Consider the following 22,296-nt stretch of genomic DNA (forward strand, 5'->3'; position numbering starts at 1 on the left):
AATAAGACCTGCAGAGGGAACATAGGGAGACTACGGCTGGGTAATTAAATAGTCTGTTTATTGTATGGCTTTCACAAGGAAAGAAGACAAAGCACCCAAGTAGAAAGAATAAAAATGTATTTTCCTTCAGGTTTTAGACTGACACAGCAAGTACAAATCCTTTGTGAGCACTTTACAGCAATTTGGGGACTTAACAAACCCAAAGTGAGTGAGCACATGGAACAAGGCTGAGCCTCAAGAGCTGCTGCAGCCTCTAACTCACACGCTGGCTCCATCCTCAGCAACCGGGGTAAAAAAGCATCCTCCTGCAGCTGGGGGAACTGCAGCAGGAAGGGAAGGGGCTCTGAATGTGCAAAGCTCTTCCCAGGAGAAGTTCCTGCACCAGCCAGGCTGAAGTACAACAGGATGGGAGGAGCTGTCAAGACAACAGAAATCATTTGCCCTGCCAATGTATCTTCACAGTCTGTGGGTGGTGGGGGTTGTGGAATCCAGTCTTGACTGCAGTCCTTCTGTAACAGACATGGAAGTGATACGCAGCTGGAAAAGCTCCGAACAGAAGGGAAAGAGAGGTCAAATCAGCAGTTTAAACCCATTTGGTGTGTTACCTTCATTAATTGTAGATTATATGCATAGACAATCCGACCTACCCCTAAAAGAACATGCAGCATGATCTGTGTTCATTAGCCCAGTCAGGCACCAGACTGGAGCAACATTTTTAAGTGGATTAAATGACACAGAGCTTTATGAATGAACAACTCTCATGTTCAGCCAGGATTTTCAACACGCACACAAAGTGACTAACAGCCATCTTGGCAGCTCTGGCAACACAACAGTCTCAGATCTCATCTGTGTGGCCTCCAGTGAGTTCCTAGAGGAACTTAAGTGCTCTGAGAGCAACCACGAACCCACTGCCCCATTTGGTCCAGGGAGAAGATGTGCCTCTGAAGCCTCACCACTGCCAGTTCTCGCTTTAGTCGGATGCACTGAGTCTGCAATAGGACGGGTAAGCCTCCAGGAAGTCGTCATAAAACTATTATACGCCACAGTGATTTAATTAAAATTAATTCATTTACTTATTACATCCAACCCCCTCTGAGAAGTTAATACACAAATCTCACAGAGCATTTTGATTTGGGGTAACTCTACAAGCAGCTAAACCAGTATCTACAGAGGAAAGTCCATCAGCTCTCTTCCACCTCTCCTTGTGCTAATGGCCCAGAAAATAAAAGGCAATCCCAATCTGGGAAGTTATTCCTGAATGCCATCACCTGAAACAAATCTAAAACAATCTTAACAGCAGGCTTTTAAGTGTTGAGTTCTGAAGTCGATGGCGATAGCGTGGCTGTGATACAGATGCCACACACTCTTTCTGGGGGAAAATATGTGAATGGTCAAAAGGGCCAGAAGAGAACTGCATTAGTGAAAGCCACTGCCTCACTGGTGCAGCAGTTACCTCAAAAGCAAGGCCAAAAAGTGCCAGGGAGGGATTAAAAAAAGGTACAGCTCACTAAAGCACGAGAAGTCACCTGCATCAGCTCCCTGCAGCCAAAGGGTGCTCCCATCTGCAGGCTGAAGGTTGTGCGTTGATTGAGTCAGTTCCAGCTTTTGCTTGTTTTTTTTTTTTGCTTGTCACCTTTTAGGCACAGGCTGAGGTGTCAGAGAACAAGTAGAAACCATCACTGAATTCAGAAAGTATTCTGACTATGAGGACAGAAGGAGGGAAAAGGAAAGGAAGAGGACACTTGAGAGGAAGAAACAAATGATACTAAAAATCTAGACTTAAATAGCTCAAGAGATTTAAGCAGCTAGAACTAAAGAATTACATGACTGAAAAGCACTGAATACAACAGACACCTAGAAAACAATGGAGGATTTTGAGGTCTTTGCTCTACAACGAACTAACACCACCATGGTGCCATCTGTTACTTCTCACCCTGTTGCTACCTACTGGACCAACAGTGGGAAATTGACTCCTGAGTCAGTGAGCTGAGTTCAGATCGTCACATCCTCCTTACGACGCAAGGAGAGGTGAGATTTAGTTAAGGGAGCATATCTGAGCACACATCCATAACACAGTGCATACCAGTAAGAAGACTCAGGGAAAACTTGATGTTTTAGTCAATTAAGTCTTTGGCGAAGCCCAATCAAGGCAAAACAAAGATGACGCCCACTGGATGAGAAGAACCCCCACTGAGTCACAACAGCAAACTCAGCAGAACAGGTTAGATTTATCTAAAATCTTGGAAGCCTTGAAGGAAGAACTTCACGCTCAAACTGAACAAGGGAAAAAAAAAAAAAAAAACAGATCTGGGAAGGGGCAGCTGGGGGTGTGTATTCTATATTGTAAACCAGAGTGCAGTGCAGTGGCACTGGGTTGAAGCCCCTAAGAGAGAAGCCAGGGGTGCCTGAGACACTCTGCTGCTGTAGCTCGCTTCTCTGGGATCAGCTCCAACATCGGTAGTAAGAAGTCTGTAAATGCAGCTGCATCATCCTGGGACCATTCATATTTTTCCACCAAGACTTCAAAAAGGCCCCAGGGCTTCAGTTTAGTGATGTGCTTCAGATCACCTGAAAACCAAGACAGGTATGTTAACTTCAAGGCATGGTTGTAGAACAGCCAAACAACAGAACTAACAGCAAGCACAGACTGAATCCAAAGAGCTCTCCTTAATAGTTAAATGTGGGGAAGATAAAATTTGGGGCATGCTGCAGGAAAATTGATGCTAGAACCTCTTGCCTCCTCCAGGCTGAAGAAATTATGGTTGGACCAGATGACCTTGGAAGTCTTTTCCAGTCTCAGTGATTCTATGATAAACACATACAGCACTGTTTTCCAATCTGCTGTGTTTGATCTACAAGCAAGATGCCAAATAACCAGACACCGAATATTTTTAGCAGTCAGACGAGGATATTTCAGATTTAGCTGCAGTTTTGTCTTACTGTTTTCCTCCTCTCATAAAACAGACCTTAGAAGAGCTGTCTTTGCTGGCACGTGTTGTTAAGCGCTACTTCCAGCAAGGTACTTTTGTTTATTCAGATGTGGGGCAAAGGGGAAAAAAGAATAACATTTGCTTCATTTCCTTTTACCTTTTTTGGTGAAAAACTCCTTGGAATACTTCCCTGCCAAAATGAGCTTGCGAGGTATTTTCCCCAGAAGTTCTATGATCAAAGCAATGTGATCTGCATTTTGTTCAAGAGAAACGACAGAATAACATATCCACAAAAGACATCTATCTGTATGGCGCAGTTTCTCTCCCTGGAATGTTATGGACAAAAACACAACCCCCCTCAAAAACTACTTTGGCATCCACCCAAAATCAGATCACAACAGCAAAGACAGAGACTTGGAGTATGGGGATGAAGAGATGCAGGAATGATGAGTTAGAGAAGAAAGATAAAACCTAAGAGTTAAAGGAATGGAAGATATCAGGAACAAGAATGCCAGCTTCTACTGCAAATGGTCAAGCACAGCAGTCCCTTAACATCAGTCTAAACGATTTCATATTGTGCATAAAAGAAAGCTTTCATTCTGAAGGATTTGTATTTCATGCCCTACCTTCATCTCGTGAGTAGTCTTCTCCAGAATGAGGCTCAAATAGGTAGTCTCCTGTTGCTAGTTCAAAGGCCTAAAACAGCAATAAGCAAAATTAAAACACTTCAGTGCATTTCACACATTGTTAGAAGTACCACAGATTGATTCCACCCAATGCTGCTCACCACAGCAAAGGCAGACAACAGAATAATCTGCACAACTCCAGCATGCTGTGACCATCTCAAGATGCACAGTCATTCTATAGTTTTAATGACAGCACTAAAAAAACACCACAGGCATAGCTATAGTAAATTTCGGAGCAGGTTTTCTTACCATTTCAAACATGCAGACAATGCATGGGATTCGAATACTAAGACATCTATGAAACATTGCTGGATGCACCAAGAAGGCCCTTTATACAAAGATTCTTGTCTTCAGAACTGCTTCGCCATCTTGCTCATCAATAGAGCATGACAGTGAAGTGCAGTTCTATTTCAGTTCTGCCAGCATCGTACAACAAAACCCTGACTTTCAAAGGTTGCTGGGTTTGTCTGGGTTGTTTTTGGGCTTTTTGCCAGACCTGGCTAGAGATCCAGCAGACTGCAGAGTGCACAGAGCACACAAGTTTACCAGAACACTCCACAGCAGCAGCCCACAGTCCCTGGATCAGCACTCACCATACACGCCGTGCTCCAGATGTCAGCAGGGCTGCTGTACCCCGACCCTATCAACACCTCCAAGGAACGGTACTGTCTTGTCTGGATGTCCTCAGTGAAGTGCTTGTGCTAAACAGACGAAACATTTTACTGAATGGGCGGAGATTGTTTAAAGGCGAAAAACCTGGAAGGCCAGAGCAGATCGAAGCTCTTTCCCATTAGATTTCACCTGAGCTGTAGATCCTTGTTATGTTTTTCCTTATATTCCTAACCAGCACTGTTTAACTGCTCTACAGGAGACATTACTTCAATAAAAGCAGTCCAGCAACTCAAAGAAGCCACAGAAGTAGAATAGGGAGAACCGTTCCAGAGCCTACTATCTACCCTATCAGATCCTATCAGCCACCGCACAGCAGATGAGCAACACAGAAAGCCCTGCCAGATGCTGCAAGCCTGACACAGAACCGAGTCTGAAACAATTTATTTTCCTTTAAGATCTCAAGTATTTTGCCCCATTAAAAGCTACGTAAAACAGACATTTATTCCATTTGACATGTCAAACATTTAAAAGCTGCATAGAACAACCATCAAAGAATAAAACTATTTATGAGTCTCTTTCATGTGCTCATGAATTCAGAGCAATGGTTTGACAAGCTAATAAAGCACACACTTAGACTCAGTGCAGTTCTTTTCAACTTTCTCCAGAGGAGCTGCAGATTCCCTCAGAAGTTTCACATATGCAGATTTCTACACACTGTATGTGACACTGCTCAAAGGCCTAATGAGAAGTAACCTAATGACCAAAGAGGCACCCAAAACATAGGCTCAAATCTTGCCTTAACGGACCATTTCTTTCTTCGGATCACTGGTCCCAGCTACATTTTTTTTTCCAAGCAGTTTAAAACTACAACTCCTTTCCCAAGCAGGTATAAAAAGGATTCTGTTTTCTATATTTAGTCTTGGCACAGCACAAACAAATCAGCACATTTAAAGAGTTGATGTGAGTTTTTAAAACTTACCACCCAGCAGGCATTTCCTAGGTCAGCTATCTTCACCTTAAGCTTATCTGCATTCTTGGGCTCAAGAGGATTAAGAAGGAAATTCCCAGCAGTTGATTTTCCTAGAGGCATCATGTACAACAGCTGATTAAAGCTCCATGGACATAATCACCATCTGTCAGCCAAATCCCATAAGCCCTCTCCCCCACCCACAAGAGATTTTTGCTTACAGATCTGAACTTTTTCCCTCCCTGAAGCCAAGGTACAAAAATCAACTTCAGTCTGCACTATGAACAAGAAGAGCCACCATTATTAAGGAGAAAGACAAGCATATGCAGGGAGGACTGTTTTTCAGTACAGACTTAAAGTTTGCCTGTATCAATACATGCTTTTTAAATAAGGGCACTGCCAGAAATAAAACAAGTCTTTTAAGAGGTCTTCCTAAACCCTTGAAGGAAAAGAATCCACATGCAACAGCATCTTCTTGACAGTCAGCAGTCACTGTAGTAACACCAACAGCTGCAGGAGCTGAAGTATATACTGGGGGAAAAACCTCACAGAACCTGATGGAGAGCAACAATATTGGCTCACTAAATGACATCCAGCTGCAGATCTCAAATGCAACATGGGGAGAGTTGAATGAAGTAAAGCTAGTAATCTAGCAGGGCCATCCAACTAAATGCAGCCAGAATGTCAGTATCTTAAGTTTCACATGATTCTAAAGCAGTGCTCTGCCAAGAAAGTGCTACTGAGAAATTTTAAGTGTGAGCTACTGACAAGTAAATTTAAGTTCCTAACTATACTGAAAAAAATCACAAAAGGAATACTTTGTCAAGGAAAGAACGTTCCTACAGTGAAAAACAAACGTACTTGTGGATTCAGTAGCCAGAACTAAGCTACAGCCACATCTGGAAGGTACAAATGACAGAAAGTTTCAGAGTAAGACTGTTGGGTTAATTACTCCTGGCAGAAAAAAGTTCGAGTAGGTCATTCTGATTTCAGCCTACAAAATAGTGGTTTCTATCACTATTCTGATCAAGAGCTGTATCAGGTATCCCAGATCAAGGAGAAAGGAGACCTTTCTCGCACGGCTCCTCTTGTACCTTTGTTGTCTGCTGGGCTGTTATTCTCATTCTCATCCTCTGATGGCATCTCTGTCCGGATGCGTTCTTGCAAATGGCTGATCTCCTGCTCATTGAATGATTGCTCTTCACTAGAAGTAGGCTGACACAGCATGGAATCTTCTGAAACTAAGGGCACGAAAGAGTCCGACCCCACTGCCTGAGGCCTGTTCTCTACGTCACCGTTACGTTGGCTGTAATTACAGCTATGGAAGTTCTCCTGTGTGTGAGGGTGGTCACCGCAGTTATTGGCATTGTGAAGGTCATCCTCAAGTCGCACAGACCCTTGACTGACAGAGTCTGGGAAGTCCGACATTCGTATCACACCGTTGCAATTTATTTCTGTCACACACTTTTCTATGCTGCTTTCCATTAGAACAGACTGTTCATGTACAATGACTTCAGCTGGAAGAATGGGAAAGGAGAAGAGAGCAGAATATTTCTATACAAAGTAAGAGCAGAAGCAGCTCAAGGAGGCCTCAGAAACACAGAGTTCTCAAAATATACCTGAACACAATCATTAATTAACTCAATTTATAACACCACACGTTCACACGAGCGTGAGTGAAAGAATACTGATACCCCAGCAATATTTTTGGTCCATACCTTTCTTTTTGTCCACATCTTCACTGGGTGGGCTAACTTTTATGAGCATTTTCAGAGGGCTCTGAGCTTCTTCCTCCTCCTCAGGATGTGTCTGCCCAGGGCTTGCTTCCTTCTCCATTTCCTCTATCTCTTGCATTCGCTTCTCTAATAACTCTGCCTGACGTTTCTGCTTCTTTTTCAACTTCTTTTTCTTATTCTTTGACATTTTGTCAGCCTACAAAGCAGCAGTTATATGTGACTTAGTATTTCTTACTTCAATCTAACACAAGTTTTAATTTATTCAGCATCAGAGGAAGCAGTCCAGGATGAAAACTCCAGGGACAGCTCTCCCAGAAGCAAAGCAGATTCTGTGGTCTTAGAGCAGTTGTCTTTTGTTCTTATCAGCACATTTCTGTCCTGGCCCTGCAAACAAGGGACCCCAGACTCTACAGACAGCAGTCACCTTCACAACAGACCCTGAACCATCAATGAGATAATCGATGGTGATATATTTGAGACAAAACCACTGACATCTCTAAGACAGTATTGAATCCGATGCTTACATCTGTGACAAACAAATTACACTTTTCCTTCTGATCTGATAACAAGTTTGCCCTCCTTTACTGCCAGCTGGATTATGAAACAATGCAGTAGATGGATACTTACATACGAGCCATTACACTTACTGGTTTTGGCTGTGGTGCAGTACTCACTGAAATGGAAAGCAAGATTAGTAAATTAGTATATTTCTACTCAAAAACTGCACCTGGATTCTTATCTTAAGATAAGCTTTTTCCTATGAAAAAGCATAACCTGTAACATCATTTTCTCTATGCAAGTAAAGCAAAAATAAAAAAGATGAGAAAATTATTAAATGAACAAATGCATAATTAAAATCCCAGATCGCAGACTTGCTTGACTGATATCAAAGACTTACTCTTCCTGTCATGCAGCTTCATTTACTGCATACATTATGGATCTTACCAAAAGGAAAATGCAAACCAAAGTATTACAATACCAAGGCTCCCTAGCCTAACCTAGCTAAGCTATGCTGCAATGGGCTCAGAGAAATGTTGATGTTTTAAAATTAGGGCTGATAGAGCTTCTTTATACTGCAGCTCTTGGGAACTACGCACTGGTACAGATGGATTCTCAGTAGATCAACAAGTGAAAATCTGCCCTCCGCTCTTTAGGAATGTAGGAAATCACACCCTTCACTTACTATTAAAAGCTCTCTGACTTCTGTGAACTGACAGCTTGAGAAGGTAAACTGTTTTGTTGAGACCTTCCAAAACAGACTTTACCAGCACGATGCAATAAAGGAAATACTTTGGAAGAAAATGTGAGAAGTGCCTCACCATATTTTTACTCTAGTAGTTTTGACAGTATTGACATGCAGCACTTTCTATACCAGACTGACTGTCCTACCACTTTATCTGCACTTAGATAAAAATAAAATCTGCTTTAAAAGCAGCTGTCAGCATGAATGTATCCTCCCTCCATTTTTCTTATGCAAATGACTGCCTTCCTGGGCTCCTCCAAGTTAAACTGACTAACTTCACAATTTGCATTTGCCTTTTCAATGGTTATTTGCGTTACCGTTGCACTGTGCTCAGTGCAGAAGTTTTCCCTAGTGAAATCAGTTGTGTCTTGGGGAGAGATGGGGAAATAGTGCCAACTTTTATGAACAAAGCACCTGCAGAGCCAGACGGTGGGGGGGCCCCAGATCTCTGCCATTCTGTTGCTTCTGCAGCCAGTCTGCGGATATACTGGTCATTAACACACAAAAGAATATTTTCAGGCTTAATATCCGTATGGATGATTCTACACTTCGTGTGTAGATAATCCAGACCTTGAAGAACCTGCAGACAGGAGAGAAGGAAACGATACCATTCGAAAAAGCAAATAATTATAAAACAAAGCTGAGTGAATTTTTAAATCCAGAATTCACAGCTGCCTACAATGGTCTGACCCTACTGAGCCTAAAGGACAGACAACTTCCAGAATACTCCATATTAGTGCTAATGTGACCAATGGTAATTTTAAGAGATACAGATTTGCATACAGATTTTAACTATGAATTCAGAAATTCCTTTTTATTGTCATAATTTAACTTAGTACAGCTGAAAACCCAAATTTTAATGCCCTACAAAAACTCCGCCACTCCATTTCAAAAGTAGGAATAGGTAACCATGCAGGAGGAAGAACAAGTTTCACTTGCTATTCCACCATTAAGCAGCGGACTGTGACAACCTAAGAACTACTTGCATTTGTGGGAAACAGCCAGGGTAAGAAGAGGTTAAAAGCAAAACTGGCATTTCATTGGGAGACAAAATATCTGTAGCAGAAGACTTTTGTAATAGGGAAAGTGAATATTAATCCAAAAATGACTTTGTTGCACAAGAGACATACTACTGATTTCCCACTTTTATTTTCTTGTACTTGAAAAAGAGTTTCCCACCCCCTATCAAAGACTTCTCACTGGGTCACAGGGAACAGTGCAGCCAGAACTGGAACATACCTGTTTAATGATCTTTTTGACACAAGGGAGTGGGAGCCCCTGATAATTGGACTTGATGATCCACTTCAAGAGATGATGCCCTAAAACTTCAAACACCATACAGATATCTAGAACAGAGTCAAGAAAAAAGATGGACCTCCTGACCCAAGGAGCCCTACATTCTTGGTACCAAGAACTGAAATACACCTTCTACCAATACGCTGTTTCTACACTGAAAAACCCTCATCCTTCTGACACAGCTAAGAGCAGCTGGCTTCTGTAACAGCACCACCCTATTATAGACATCTGTGCTGTCATCTAAAATGTAAAATACCAATGCAGAGAGCTGGTTAGAATAATGGTCTAAAGCAGTAGTAGCAATCTCCTGTTTTGGGTAGAAGCCAGCTACACAAGCAACTGTACATTACTATTTCCTGCTAGTACTGAAACAGCTTCAAGCTAACAATGTCAGCTTTGGAACAGTTCATTCTCTTGCCCCAGGCAAAACCCAACACCAGATCTCTCTGTACCAGCAATGCCTGAAAATATAATCACATCTCTGTTTCCTAAGTCACTCCCAAACAATGGAGTTACCTTAAGTTATCAACACCAACAGCAAAAGAAACTTTTCACAAGCCTGGGTTTCAATAATATTTACATAATTGGCCTTTTTTCTTTCTAAGATCTCAGAAGTTATGGTCACACTACTCCTTTACACTGGCAGGAAGCACGTGTGTTTCATAAGAGTGGAAGAAATACAAGTGCTAGGGGGAAGAATGTTTGGGGAAATGCATTATGTGGGTACTCAGTGTTTTCTAAAAGCTTTAGAAAGTTTATAACCTACAGCCTGATTCTTTTCATCAGCACAGGAACTCTCACTGATGTCAAGTTCAAGACGCTGCAAGCAGAAACATGCAAAAGGAAATCCAGCTTTCAAATCGCAAGGATGCATTAGTACCACTTACCACTAATAGCTGCCTATTAGAAGACAGGCCAAAGTAAGATATTTCCCAACCAGAAAATCACTTTATCAGATTACAGACCACATACGTGCTTGTTATTAATTATTCACTTTGACATTCTGCAATGCTTTGCTTAAATAAGAAGTTATCACTAGGCTGTCTGCAAAACTGAAGAGTTAGGATAGCTGGGCACGGTATTTTGACCAGTAAGCCACTCAGATCCATTTCACAAATGAGACATAGCCACCCCAGCTTTTATTTTAAAGGCATGTCTAAGCAGCGTTGTCTCCACAACTCAGGCTGAATGATTTTAGATTTGAGCTTTGCAGGCAACAGAGGCCCACAGAGAGCAATGATTTCACAGCAGGTTTCCTCAGGCAGTGAAATGGAAGCCTAGGCCAGCCCCTGGCACAACAGCTACACAGGGAACTCACACCTCTATGCAAATCTTTGACTTTCTTCTACGAAAGGATACGAGAACCATTTACTCCTGAAATCTTGAAGTCATCTAATAACTGAACAACTCTCTCTTTATTTGGATCATTTGGATCACTGTTGCGAACCTGCAGAGAAAAAAAGAGGGTCATCTTTGTATGCCTTAAGGCGATAACCTTGCAAGAATATGCCTCACAGAGCACATCTACTACACCAGGAAGTGCTGCAAGATAATCCAGAAAGATAAGCACGTGACTAACCTGACCTCCCAGAAGTGAATTAAGTTCAGCCCCACTCTCACACTCACCGATTTTAACAACTTGATTTCATCCAGTGCTGTTTCTGTGTAGTGCTCTGCACTCTTGACCACTTTCATTGCCACAAATCTCTTCCCTCTATGCACACACAGTAAGTAAATGGGAGACTGTTAGTGCTCCTAGGAAGTTATTCTCCAGAATTATCCTAAGTAGCTCTTGTATGCAAGAAAAGTATATCAGCCAATAAAGGCTGAAGAACTCCTGTGAAGGAACACTTACTGGATGTCCCACGCCAGCCAGACAGTGGAGAAGTGGCCCCATCCAAGCTTCCGAATCACATGGTAGCGCCCATTAAAGAGATCTCCAATTTTCACAAGGTGATAACCCCCTGGGAGAACAGTGGGAAGTTGGTATGACATGGGATCACACAAGTGCTGAAGGACAGGTATGTGGAACAAGCATCAAACTCGAGGTATACGTACTTCATGTGTTTAAAAATCTATAATCATATACAGAAATACAAATGTTTATATAATTGGGTTGTGTGTGAATGTAAGTGTGAATGTAAGAGGCAGAGCAGTGCTGAGCCCTAGAGTTGGACTGAAAAATATCTTAACATAATCAAACTAGGAGGACCAGACATAGAAATGTTTGGGCTACAAAGGACTGCTAAAGGCCATCTGATCCCACTCCCCACATCGAAGAGGGAGGCCCACAGCTCCATCAGCTGCTCAGAGCCCCTCCAGCCCTGACCCTGGGAATCTCCAGCAACAGGGCAAAACCACTGCTCTGGGCAGAGCAACCTGACCAACCTCTCATTTTTAGTGCAGCTCATCATGGCAGCAGCACAAAACACTTTCCTCAAAGAACGATTCTGAGTTTCACGAGGCTACCAACCTTCGAAAAATGCAGTTTATGAAAGTTCAAATTTAGCTCAAAATATCATTTTTTTCTAATGAAAAAGAACTGGATGTCTACTTCTACTGATTTGGAAAAGCCCTCTGACACAGATGAGAAGCCGACATACATTAAGAACCCAACCAAACCTTGACAACAAAAGCAATCTTGAAGAACAGTTTCTGTTTCAGGTTAGTTTGAGAAACATGATTCTATTCATCCAATTTCAAAAACTGCTTAATATAATCAAAGAGATGGTCTAATTTTAACTGTCCGCAACAGATGGGAAAACAAAGGAAATTCTTACATTAGAAATGCCACACCTTAAACAGGCAAGTTCATACCTTTACAGTAATCATTTGGGTCCTCTTGTTCGTCATCATCTGAGCCCAGAATTTCTTCTTCTTGCTCTGGAAGATCATTTTCAGAGTGAGCAGCAGGGCCACGGTGCTGAGGGTCGGCTCTGAAAGAGGACACGGCCTGTGTGTCACATGTTACACATAACTCGGTACCTCGCTTCTTATGTAAGAGGTGGTAAATAATGAAGAAGTCGTACTCCTTGGCCTCCAGAAAAAAAAACAGTTTTCATTTTTACATGCTTTTACTGCTGAAGGAGAAACAGTTTTTCATATGCTAGCAAGAAAGAATGACACCTTAAGGCTCCAGATTCACTTTTACAGTATAAGAAAAAAAAGGTCAGACAGACAAAAGCTCAGCACTTAGCAATCCTGCTGCCTCTACATAGCCCCAGCCTCCATCAGTGTGAATCAGCAGAAGTTTCCTGTACTGAGGCTATTTTTCCAGCAAAGTAGCAGGTATACACAACCCTATTTCAAATCCAACTCATTCTGTTCAAGGGAGGATTAAATTCTGAGACAGCTGCAGTTTACCCCAGCAGGTACTGGGGATGCACGTGGGCTTTGGGATGCAGGTTCTGCAGCTCCTGAGTTGGAGTCAGGTCATATCGGTTGTATCAACTAATGACAGAAATGAACACAACTTTTTAGCAGCTACACGTTCAGCATTTGCCTACTAAAAGCACCCTGCTGTGATTTCATACATCAAGTACCATCTGTTTCTATACATTAAAACAGCAGTTATCTTCAATACCTACAGAGCAGAAAGAAGGAAAAAAAGCCCCACGCTTTCCAATAGAACCATGAGTGAACATGTAACCATTTCTAGTAGGAACTGAAGTTTATTAAATCACAGAGGAGCCACAAGGCGGTCCCAGATAAAACCACACTGCCCCACAATGCACTGAGTACCCAAGACCTGCTAAGTGCGAGATTCAGGAAAGAAAGCAGGCAGTGGGTCAGAATTGGAGGTGCTGGACTGGACATCAAGAGATCACTGAGTCCAACCTGCCTGACGATACAGGCACCCTATGAGAGGTTCTGAGCCTTACACCAGGACTGCTGGCCGGACAGACCGACCACCATCCCACTGCTCTCAGGCTGAGTCATTTATCAGCTGCCCCATAGCTTGATCCAGCCACAGGATGTTTCATACCTGGATTGCTTTAGCAGTAAGCCATAGAGCTACAAGACAAAAAGAAAAGAAAAAAACATCTTGGAGGACAAAAATCTTCTTGAAAAGTGCTGCATTTCTCCAGGAACAAAAGAGCTGCAAACAGCCGCTGGCTGCCCCAGAATCACAGCAGGTAGCAAAGGCATGAAGGGGAGACTGGATGCCAACATGCACAGAATCCTACAAACAGGGAAAAGAGAACCAGAACAAGGAACTGGCCAGGAAGGGGGACTGAAGCCCAGCAGCCACACCCACAGCGTAAGTAATGCAGAGTAATTCTGCTGTTTGAGGACTTTCACTTTATGGCTGCAAGGTCTTGCAAACAGGAATGGGTTCAAAAGATTCAGAATCACTGATGCAGACGTAACACTGTGCTGCTCTGCAGTCCCAAAGCTTTTCAATGACAGGGATTTCATGCACCAGAGCAGAAGTTACTGGAAGCACTGCACCCATTTGCTCAGCTTTCTGCACTCATCCTGGAGGGACTGAGAATGGTAGACCACAGCTCAGCCTGTCCTGGGGATCCAGAACAAATTCCTATGAAGCATTTTTCTCATATATTACAACCCTTTACACCATAACGTGGTACAGAGCCCTGCTCACATGCATATCGACAGTGCTACCTCCTTTAAGGAATCCCCTCCAAAACATACCTCATTCCTTGCCTTGCGGCAAACATCCATCAGACATCACTACATCTTACCACCACCCGCCCCTCGCATGACCACATCAACTGCAGATATGGATTAAAGGAGCCTTCCTCAGTGTAGATATATATTAATGCCAAAGAAAAAAAAATCCACAAAATCACAGCCCTCACCTGCATGCACAGGTAGGGCTTTGCTAGACACAAAAGGCTGCTAAGGACAGCAGGAAAATCCATACCCTGGATTTAAAGATGACAGCTGAAACTGCTGTCAGCAGTATTACAAGATACAGATAAATACCTTAAAACCCTTTAGGGACAGAAAGATGGTTAATAGCATACCCTCCAAGAAAAAGAAAACCAAACATTTTAAGGCACTTTTTCTCCCTGAAAACACCTCCATCACCTTTTACTTTCATTCCCCCAGTGTATTAATTAATCACCAGAATTAACTATACAACTACAAAGTGGTATTTTGATGAAGATAGGAATGCTAAGGCAGAATGATAGCTTCTATGGAACTCAACCCATCTCCAGAGACCATCCCCTCCCCCCCCAAAAAGTCCTCATCCTCCCAGAAAAGCCCAAAGAACTGCAGTTCCTGAGACAGAAATAAATGAGGGTAACCCACCTGCAGGAAGCACGGCCTCCCATTGACACAGATATCCCTGAAGACAGCCCAGCAGTTTTCAAAAAAGCCATTAAAAATGGGATGGCACTGCTGAGGAAGGGGAGGACATGGATGGCCGAGGGGTTCCTCCCGAGCGCCGCCGAGCTTTGTGCAGGAGGGAGGAGAGGGATCAGCCTCCACCACCTAGCTGCAGATGCACAGCACTGCATTGCAGGTGAATGGCCTTGCAGCGAGACCAGGGGCTGCTCCCAGCTGATCTGCAAATTCAATCATGTCGGGGGTTGGCTGAGCTCAGAGAGACTCATCTCCTCCTCTTGATGTTTACCTGTCTCCATCTTCCCTCAAATGAAATTAGGAATTTAGGCAGATGCTTCATCTTCCTGCACCAGCCGGTTTTATTTGCCTATTTAATACCCCTGGATTCAAAGCAGGGACAGACAGCGAGGTGGGGTGGCTGCCGACAGCACAACCCTTTTGATACAGCATAGCAAGGGCGTTCAAAGTGAAAAAGGCATTTTCTGAAGTAATTCCAAATCTCGCTCCGCAGAGCTACAAGAAAAACATACCCTTTACTCTCGAAAGGTACAAAGAAGTGGGAGAGGAGACAAATCTTCACCAGATCTTCAAAAAACAAACAAAAAAAGCGCAGAAAATTGAGCATTCTTCATAGGAACCGCTTCACAGTTTTCCAACAACATAAGGGTATTAACAGACATTTCCTGTGCCTGATTATCCTGCTTGTTTGTGTGATACGGGAGAGTTCAGCAGTGTGACATTAGCAGCAAGGATGCAGAGCTCTGCTACAAGATGGTTCTTATGAGCGGCATTCTGAAGCCAGCTCTGTGCTTCTAAACCAAGACTCAGAAGAGCTCCATTCAGCCAGCAGCACACCGGGCAAGTTTGCACTCTACAAGCTCACACAACGACACAACGCACTGCAGGGACAGCAGTACTAATTTGGAAGAACTCAGAGTTTGGTCACTTGTTTCTCACAAAGTTTTCAAAGAGCTGAGAAAACACACCTTGCTTTCACTAGTCGGCCTCCCACAGAGCCTGGGCTACACTTAAAATATGAGGTCAAAAACCACAAAGCAGCCCTGATCGCATAATGTGTGCTCTTACAGATCTGCTCTGAGGCAGAGCCAACAACAACAGGGAGACAAGCAGGGGACCGCAACCATGGGGAGCAGTACAGACCACTCAGGGGAAAACCAGGGTCTGTGGTGCTGCTGCACCGCTGCTCCCTGCAGAGCACTGGGGAGGACTCCCTACCCTCCAGATCTCCGTATACAGTTCTACTTTCGCAACTCAGAACTCCTTTGTTTTCTCCACCTCAGTAACAAGATGCCCTTAGAAAGCATTTTCGTGGTTTTACTCAAGACCATTAAGAAACAGGGACTTCTTGAAAACAAGCATTCTTCCTTGTCCTCAAACCACTGTGTGATAATAAAAAACAATAAAATACTTTCCTTATTTGTCCTCTTCATCTCAGTTGGTCATTCCTTCCATATCTGGAGAACCAATGCCCATCTGCAGGAATCTGAGGATGACTGCTGTATAGGAAATCACAGCCTGAACCTCTGATTAATCAGCTGAGGCAAGTGTGGGGTCAGCTGCGGGAGCACAGGTGAGAGTAATGGAGCTGTGCTCCCGGGAGGGCTGGAGCTCGACTCCACCTCCTCTGAGACCTCATTTAAGGGCTGACCCTCACTGAGGCAGCATCTCTTGGAGATCGCTCCCCAGTGAAGACTGCCCCTGCTATCCGGTCCAGGCATTGACATTGGTGAGTTTTCTTTACTAATAACCTTTGACTATTTATCACCATCTTGGTCAACATCTTTATATTAGCCACCTTTACACACCACCTTTACAACTGCTTTCCCCTATGATTTTCAGGCTGCCACCAGCATCACCTTTACAAACTTTATCTCCCAAACAAGGACTGATAAACGACACACATGAGACTTGCATCCTTAACTGCAATTCAGTTTGGAGAATTTAAGACTGAAGAGTAATCTGACTCATCCTGCAGGACACACAGGCACGAGCCCTGCAGCAATCTGGGCCTCCTGCTGAAACACACTTCCCACCTTAACCATCATTGCAGGGATTTCCATGGCTCCAAACCACAGCAAGACTCTGCTTCGAGCACTGTAAGGGTGCCTCATTTTCATCTGGAGGGGAGGGAACGAAAAAGTCTGAAACTCCATAGCAGGATAAGAAGTCCAGATTTTAAAACTTCCCCCATTTCCACATCTGCACCAACAACGTCTCTCGAAGGGAAGTGATGCCAGACTGCATCTCATTCAGTGGAGTGCCTGCAATTTCAGGACCATCTTAAGGCATATCTCATCAGCTAAACAGCTGCTTCTGATGCCAGCCTCCCATGTGCTTACATGCGGGAGATCTGCAAGCAAACCTTGAAATTATAAGAAGTACTTTCTTGCTTGTATGCATTCAACCCCCTCTACCCTTTTAAAAATATATATATTTGAGGGAATTTTTGGGAGCCGTATGTTGTGGGGGAGTTCTGAGCCTAGAATCCACATTACAATTCTGTGCAATTCCTTCACGCTCCCATCCCTATTTTTCTGAATGAAGAACTGGTGCTTGCCACCAGGAGGGCAGATCTGCCATACTCACTGCTGCAGGTCGAGGTGTGCAGGGAAACTACTGCTGATAGCTTACAGGAGCAGAGACAGAACATTCCATTCTGAAAGAACCAAGCACGGAGGCAACAACATATACTTGTTTAGTAGATGGTGGGAGTTCAGTTTGAAGATAAGTAATAAAGCGTTTCACATGAGAATGGCATTAATGTACAAATAACAGAGACAATTAAGTTTCTCACTCCCCGTACCCACTTCTCCAAGCATGCACTTAACAAGCTGTTTGCTATTCCAGCAACACAAACCGAGCAACTTCCATGGAAACCAGCAGAGCTCACATCCTGCCATGCAGAAGCCTGGTCATGACTGCTGTATTTGAATGAAAAATCTTGTGGGCGAGACATTGAGTTCTGACTGTTTTAGGTGTACATCCAAAATGCTTACAAGAAAGGCAGCTCTGGTATTAATGATGAAAGACAAGTGGGAAGAACATAACATGAGATTCTGATCCCAGGAAAAGCCTTCCAGAAGCAACTGAAGGACCCCAGAGGGCTGCAAGGCCTCTAGGGCTCTCCAAAGGCAGCAAAGAAGTGACACAAGAAAGACATGCAGTAATAAACTGAAAGTACTGGAGAAGCTACTGGGAACTTCCTTCACCCCAGAAGGCAGGTAATCTCTTCACAAAGAGATGAAGATTACCAGCTTCCTGCTTGTTCTTCATCCAGCAATTCTACTGTTTTCAGTTGGAGAGGAAGAAGAAAGAAGACAGGTTTCAGCACAAAGTAAAAGTCTGTCTAAAAGATTACAGATAACTGTAAACCCATCTGCTTGAAGATGCTGAATACTGCACCCAAGAAATGGTAATAGTGAGAAGGGCAGATGGTGGCACTGCCCCAGATGAGCACTGCCACTGCCCTCCCTCCTCTAGCAAAAGCAGCTGGAGGAACTGTGAAAAAACCACCTCCTACTCAGCAGAGCCCACGAGTCAGGTTGATTCACCAGGCACTCCATCAGAAGAAAGTACTGCAATGCACGTTTCTCAGAACCCAGACCACAGCTGTATGGCTACCATTACCTCTGCAGTTAGTCACGCTTACAGTAGTAAAGTGTACTGCACTGAGGCACAACCAGTTCATCCCCCTCATTCCCCATGCACAGCTGCTGCTGTTTTTGCGTGTGATGGGGCAACTTTTCCTGGAATAGAAAAGCAAAATACAAGGCTTGATGAAATGCCCAATTAATGCAGCATGCAGACTCACAGCCTGGTTCTATTAAAATGCTCATTTTACTCACTTCAGAAAAATTAAGCTGCAATACAGAACTATTTGTTCTGTTTCTTGTCTAACTGCTCTCAATCTAGTTATTTTGGAGCCTAGTTTTTTAAACCCTGATTCTTAGGCACAGCAGTACCTGGGTCAAAGAACAGCCTGGTGATCCGAGCCTGTGACACAGATAGAAAGAGCCACAGAGTACAACTGCCAGCAAAATACATACTACCATTGTGCTTAATTCCATTACAAATTACCAGAGATGTGAGTAAAATACACCTGCATTTGTATTTTTGGTCAAACAGCAGCTGTTTTGTATCAAATCTTCCCACCTGTATCTATCTTCCCACTTCCTGGGCTTTCGTTCACATGATGCAAGACTTACAGTACATGAAATGACACTCCAACAGAACAGTGGTGAGTGCCAGCCTCGCTTCAGCCAGGAACAGCTGCTCTGTCTGCAGAGCTAACTCCCAGCAACGCTCCCCCTCCAAACACCACCGAGGACTCAGAAGCCAAACAGAAACCTGCTGCTCACCTGCACTGCTTCCAGCACACCAGCTCCATAGAACACACAGCAGCCACCTTGTGGCTGATGGAAGCCTGTGCTGCTGGAACAGCCATTGCATGGCTCCCCACTGCTCACAGCAGACCAGAGCACGAAAATGTGGGGATTAGTTCACAGGAGAAAAATCAACATGCAAACACAAAGGAGCAACGCACAGCTCCAGACCCTTGTTCAAATTATAGAATCACCAAGGTTGGAAAAGACCTAGAAGATCATCCAGTCCAACCATTCATCCATTACCACTAAACCATGTCCCTCAACACAACATCCAGTCGTTCCTTGAATACCCCCAGGGTCAGTGACTCAACCACCTCCCTGGGCAGTGCATTCCAGTGCCTGACCACCCTTTCTGAGATGTAATACTTCCTAATGTCCAGCTTAAATCTCCCCTGCCGCAGCTTGAAGCCATTCCCTCTGGTCCTATCCCTAACGACACGAGGAAAAGGCTGACCCCCAGCTCACTACAACCTCCCTTCAGGAAGTTATAGAGAGCTATAAGGTCTCCCCTGAGCCTCCTCTTCTCCAGGCTGAACAATCCCAGCTCTCTCAGCCTCTCCTCATAAGGCCTGTGCTCCAGACCCCTCACCAGCTTTGTTGCCCTCTTTTGAACATGTTCCAGGGCCTTGATGTCTTTCTTGCAGTGAGGGGACAAATGCTGTGCCCAACACACCTGCCTGCCAGCACTGAGTTCTGCAGGGGTCAGAAACTGCTTCAAACAATGAAGCCATGCCAAAACCTGCATTCCTGACAGTCAGGCAAAACCATTGACCTCAACGCACCTCAAGATCCAGCTGCTTGAAAGGTTGATGGTTCAATCCATAAACTGTTTAGTTTTGTATTTTTATGTTTAACCATAACTAGAGAATTCCTAACACCAATTTCACCCTTTCAAAACTCACGTGTGCTACACTTTCTTACTAACTTCATACAGAAAAGCTTGTAAGCAATCAAATATCACTGAACATAAGATGTTAAAGAGACATTCCTTGTGGCTTCGAGCCCAGATGTTATGGAGGGAGCCTTACAACAACCCAGTAAAGCTTATTTTAGATTTAATCAGAGCCGCTTTGTATTTAAATAGCATAACTGTTGGGGTGCTGTGCCTCAAAGCTGGAGGTTGAGCTTTTATTGCACCAGGTAAAGCCCAAAGTACATACGTAGAAATACAATGCACATCTCCCAAAGAGCTTGGTTCAGCCCTTGACCTCTCCAGAGCTCTCTCAGAACAACTGGAAGTCTGTTGGAGACAGAAAGCAACAGAAAAACTCTAAAACAGCACGATTTGTCAGAGGAAGTGACTAATAACACGCTGTAAAGAAAGATACACAGAACTCCCTGCACCACCAAAGCTTTTATGTAGGAACCATTACATGGCCTGATAGTGACAGGACAAGGAAGAATAGCTTTGCACTAAAGAAGGGCAGGTTTATGTTGAGATGTTAGGAAGAAATCCGTCACCAGAGAGAGGTGAGGTGTTGGCTGCTGCTCAGAGCTGCGGGTGCCCCATCCCTGCAGGTGCTCAAGGCCACGGATGGGCCCTGGGCAGCCTGAGCTCAGGGGACACTCGGCTCACAGCACGGAAGGGGCTGTAAGGTCCTTTCCAACCCAACCATTCTATGGGGCTGTGACCTTTAAGGGCCTTTCCAAGCCAACTACCTACTCTGTGGTTCTCTGATCCTTAAGGTCCTTCCAACACAACCACGCTGCAGTTCTGTGCTCTCACCCAGCGGACAGCAAAGCGCTCCCAGCACCACGCAGCACCGGACCGGGCTTTACACCCGAACCGGGTCCGCGTGCAGCACGGAATGCAGCGTGCGACGAGCCCCGCAGCCGGCCATTGTTCAGATCCTTCCATTTCTCTATCCGCGCGGTGAAGCTCAGCGCACGAAAAGCCCCGTAACATCCCTGCGGCCAGAGGGCGGCCACGGGAAAACAGCACCGTCAAAGAGCGACGTAACCGCGCCAAGGAGGATTTTAATAGGAGGAAGAAAGGGGCGTGAGGGGAGGGCGAGACCTCCGGGAGCGGCGGGAGGGGCCGCGGGGCTCCGGTACCGGGACAAAGCGGCTCCGTTTCCCGCCCCACGAGCGGCCCAGCGCCCCGAGCAGCCCGTCCGGGATGGGTGAGGAGGGGCAGCGGGGCCGCACTCACTTTCTCTGGGCCTTGTCCTTCTTGGCCTTGGTCCGCTTCTTCCGGGCCTGCAGCGCCAGCACTGAGAGGAAAGAGACAGAAAGAACGTGAGGACGGCGCGGAGCCGCCGGACCGAGGCCCCCCCGCAGGCCGCGCGGCGCTCACCTTTCCGCTCCATGGCCGCCAGCGCCGGGAGCCCAGGGAGTCCCACGCGCCTGCGCACTGCGCCGTGACCCTGCGCCGCGCCGAGCCGCGCCGGGCGGAGCATGCGCGGTGCGAGCGGCTTGGCGCTTCGCCCGGCAGCGCCGCCCGCCCCGTCCACGTGCCCGCTGTCCCCGCTGGAGGCGGAGCTGTGCGGGGAGCCCGCCCCGCCGCGCTGCTGGCTCCGCCCCCTCCCGCCCGGCGCGGGGCGGAGCTCCGACGGCTGCGGGCGCGAAAGCATCGTGGCGCGCGGCGGCGCGCGCGGCGGAGGGAGGGGAACACCGCGCGTGACGTCATCGTCGTAGTTGTGACGTCAGCAACCGACGCGTGCTCCAAAAGTAATGCATCCTATTTATTTCCACGGCCGCTTCAACACGTACGAAGAGCACAATAATGTTTGATAGAGCAAATTCTCACCTACAAAATGCTGCTTTTCGGTATAGTTAATGCCACTAGCTGAGCGTTTTTGCCTGTGATAAACAAGAGCTGTCCTGCCGTGTCCACAACAATCTGCAACAGCAGAGGTGACCCACTGACACGCACCCCACGCTGTGCTCACAGCCACTGCTCAGTGCCCATAAACATTAACGAGTGCCAAGCAGTGCCATGTCTGCCACCCGGAGGAATTCAGGGACACACCTTGGCTTCATTTGCACTCTCGTGTCACACACATCACTTTGCCCCCCTGCTGCTATGTCGTGCTTGACCAAATGTAACAGAACATTGCAGGGAAGGTTGAACCTCTATTGCCATACCACCACTATCTGCCTTT

At 45.2% G+C, this 22,296-nt stretch overlaps 1 protein-coding gene across 1 annotated transcript; it reads right to left on the reverse strand.

The window, feature by feature from the left end:
• Nucleotides 1-100: 100 nt before the first annotated feature.
• SRPK1 (SRSF protein kinase 1) lies at nt 101-21,780 on the reverse strand. Its single transcript, XM_015884790.2, has 16 exons — nt 21,489-21,780; nt 21,345-21,405; nt 12,288-12,406; nt 11,326-11,434; nt 11,097-11,184; nt 10,830-10,917; nt 9,414-9,520; nt 8,589-8,754; nt 7,579-7,604; nt 6,914-7,127; nt 6,290-6,712; nt 5,208-5,308; nt 4,210-4,317; nt 3,557-3,626; nt 3,088-3,180; nt 101-2,568 (listed from the first exon to the last, which is right to left on the reverse strand). Exons 1-16 carry the CDS (start codon nt 21,763-21,765, stop codon nt 2,384-2,386), a joined length of 2,235 nt encoding a protein of 744 aa, XP_015740276.1. The 5' UTR covers nt 21,766-21,780; the 3' UTR covers nt 101-2,383.
• Nucleotides 21,781-22,296: the final 516 nt, after the last annotated feature.

This window comes from Coturnix japonica, chromosome 26 (genome assembly GCF_001577835.2).
Source record: "Coturnix japonica isolate 7356 chromosome 26, Coturnix japonica 2.1, whole genome shotgun sequence".
Taxonomy (NCBI): domain Eukaryota; kingdom Metazoa; phylum Chordata; class Aves; order Galliformes; family Phasianidae; genus Coturnix; species Coturnix japonica.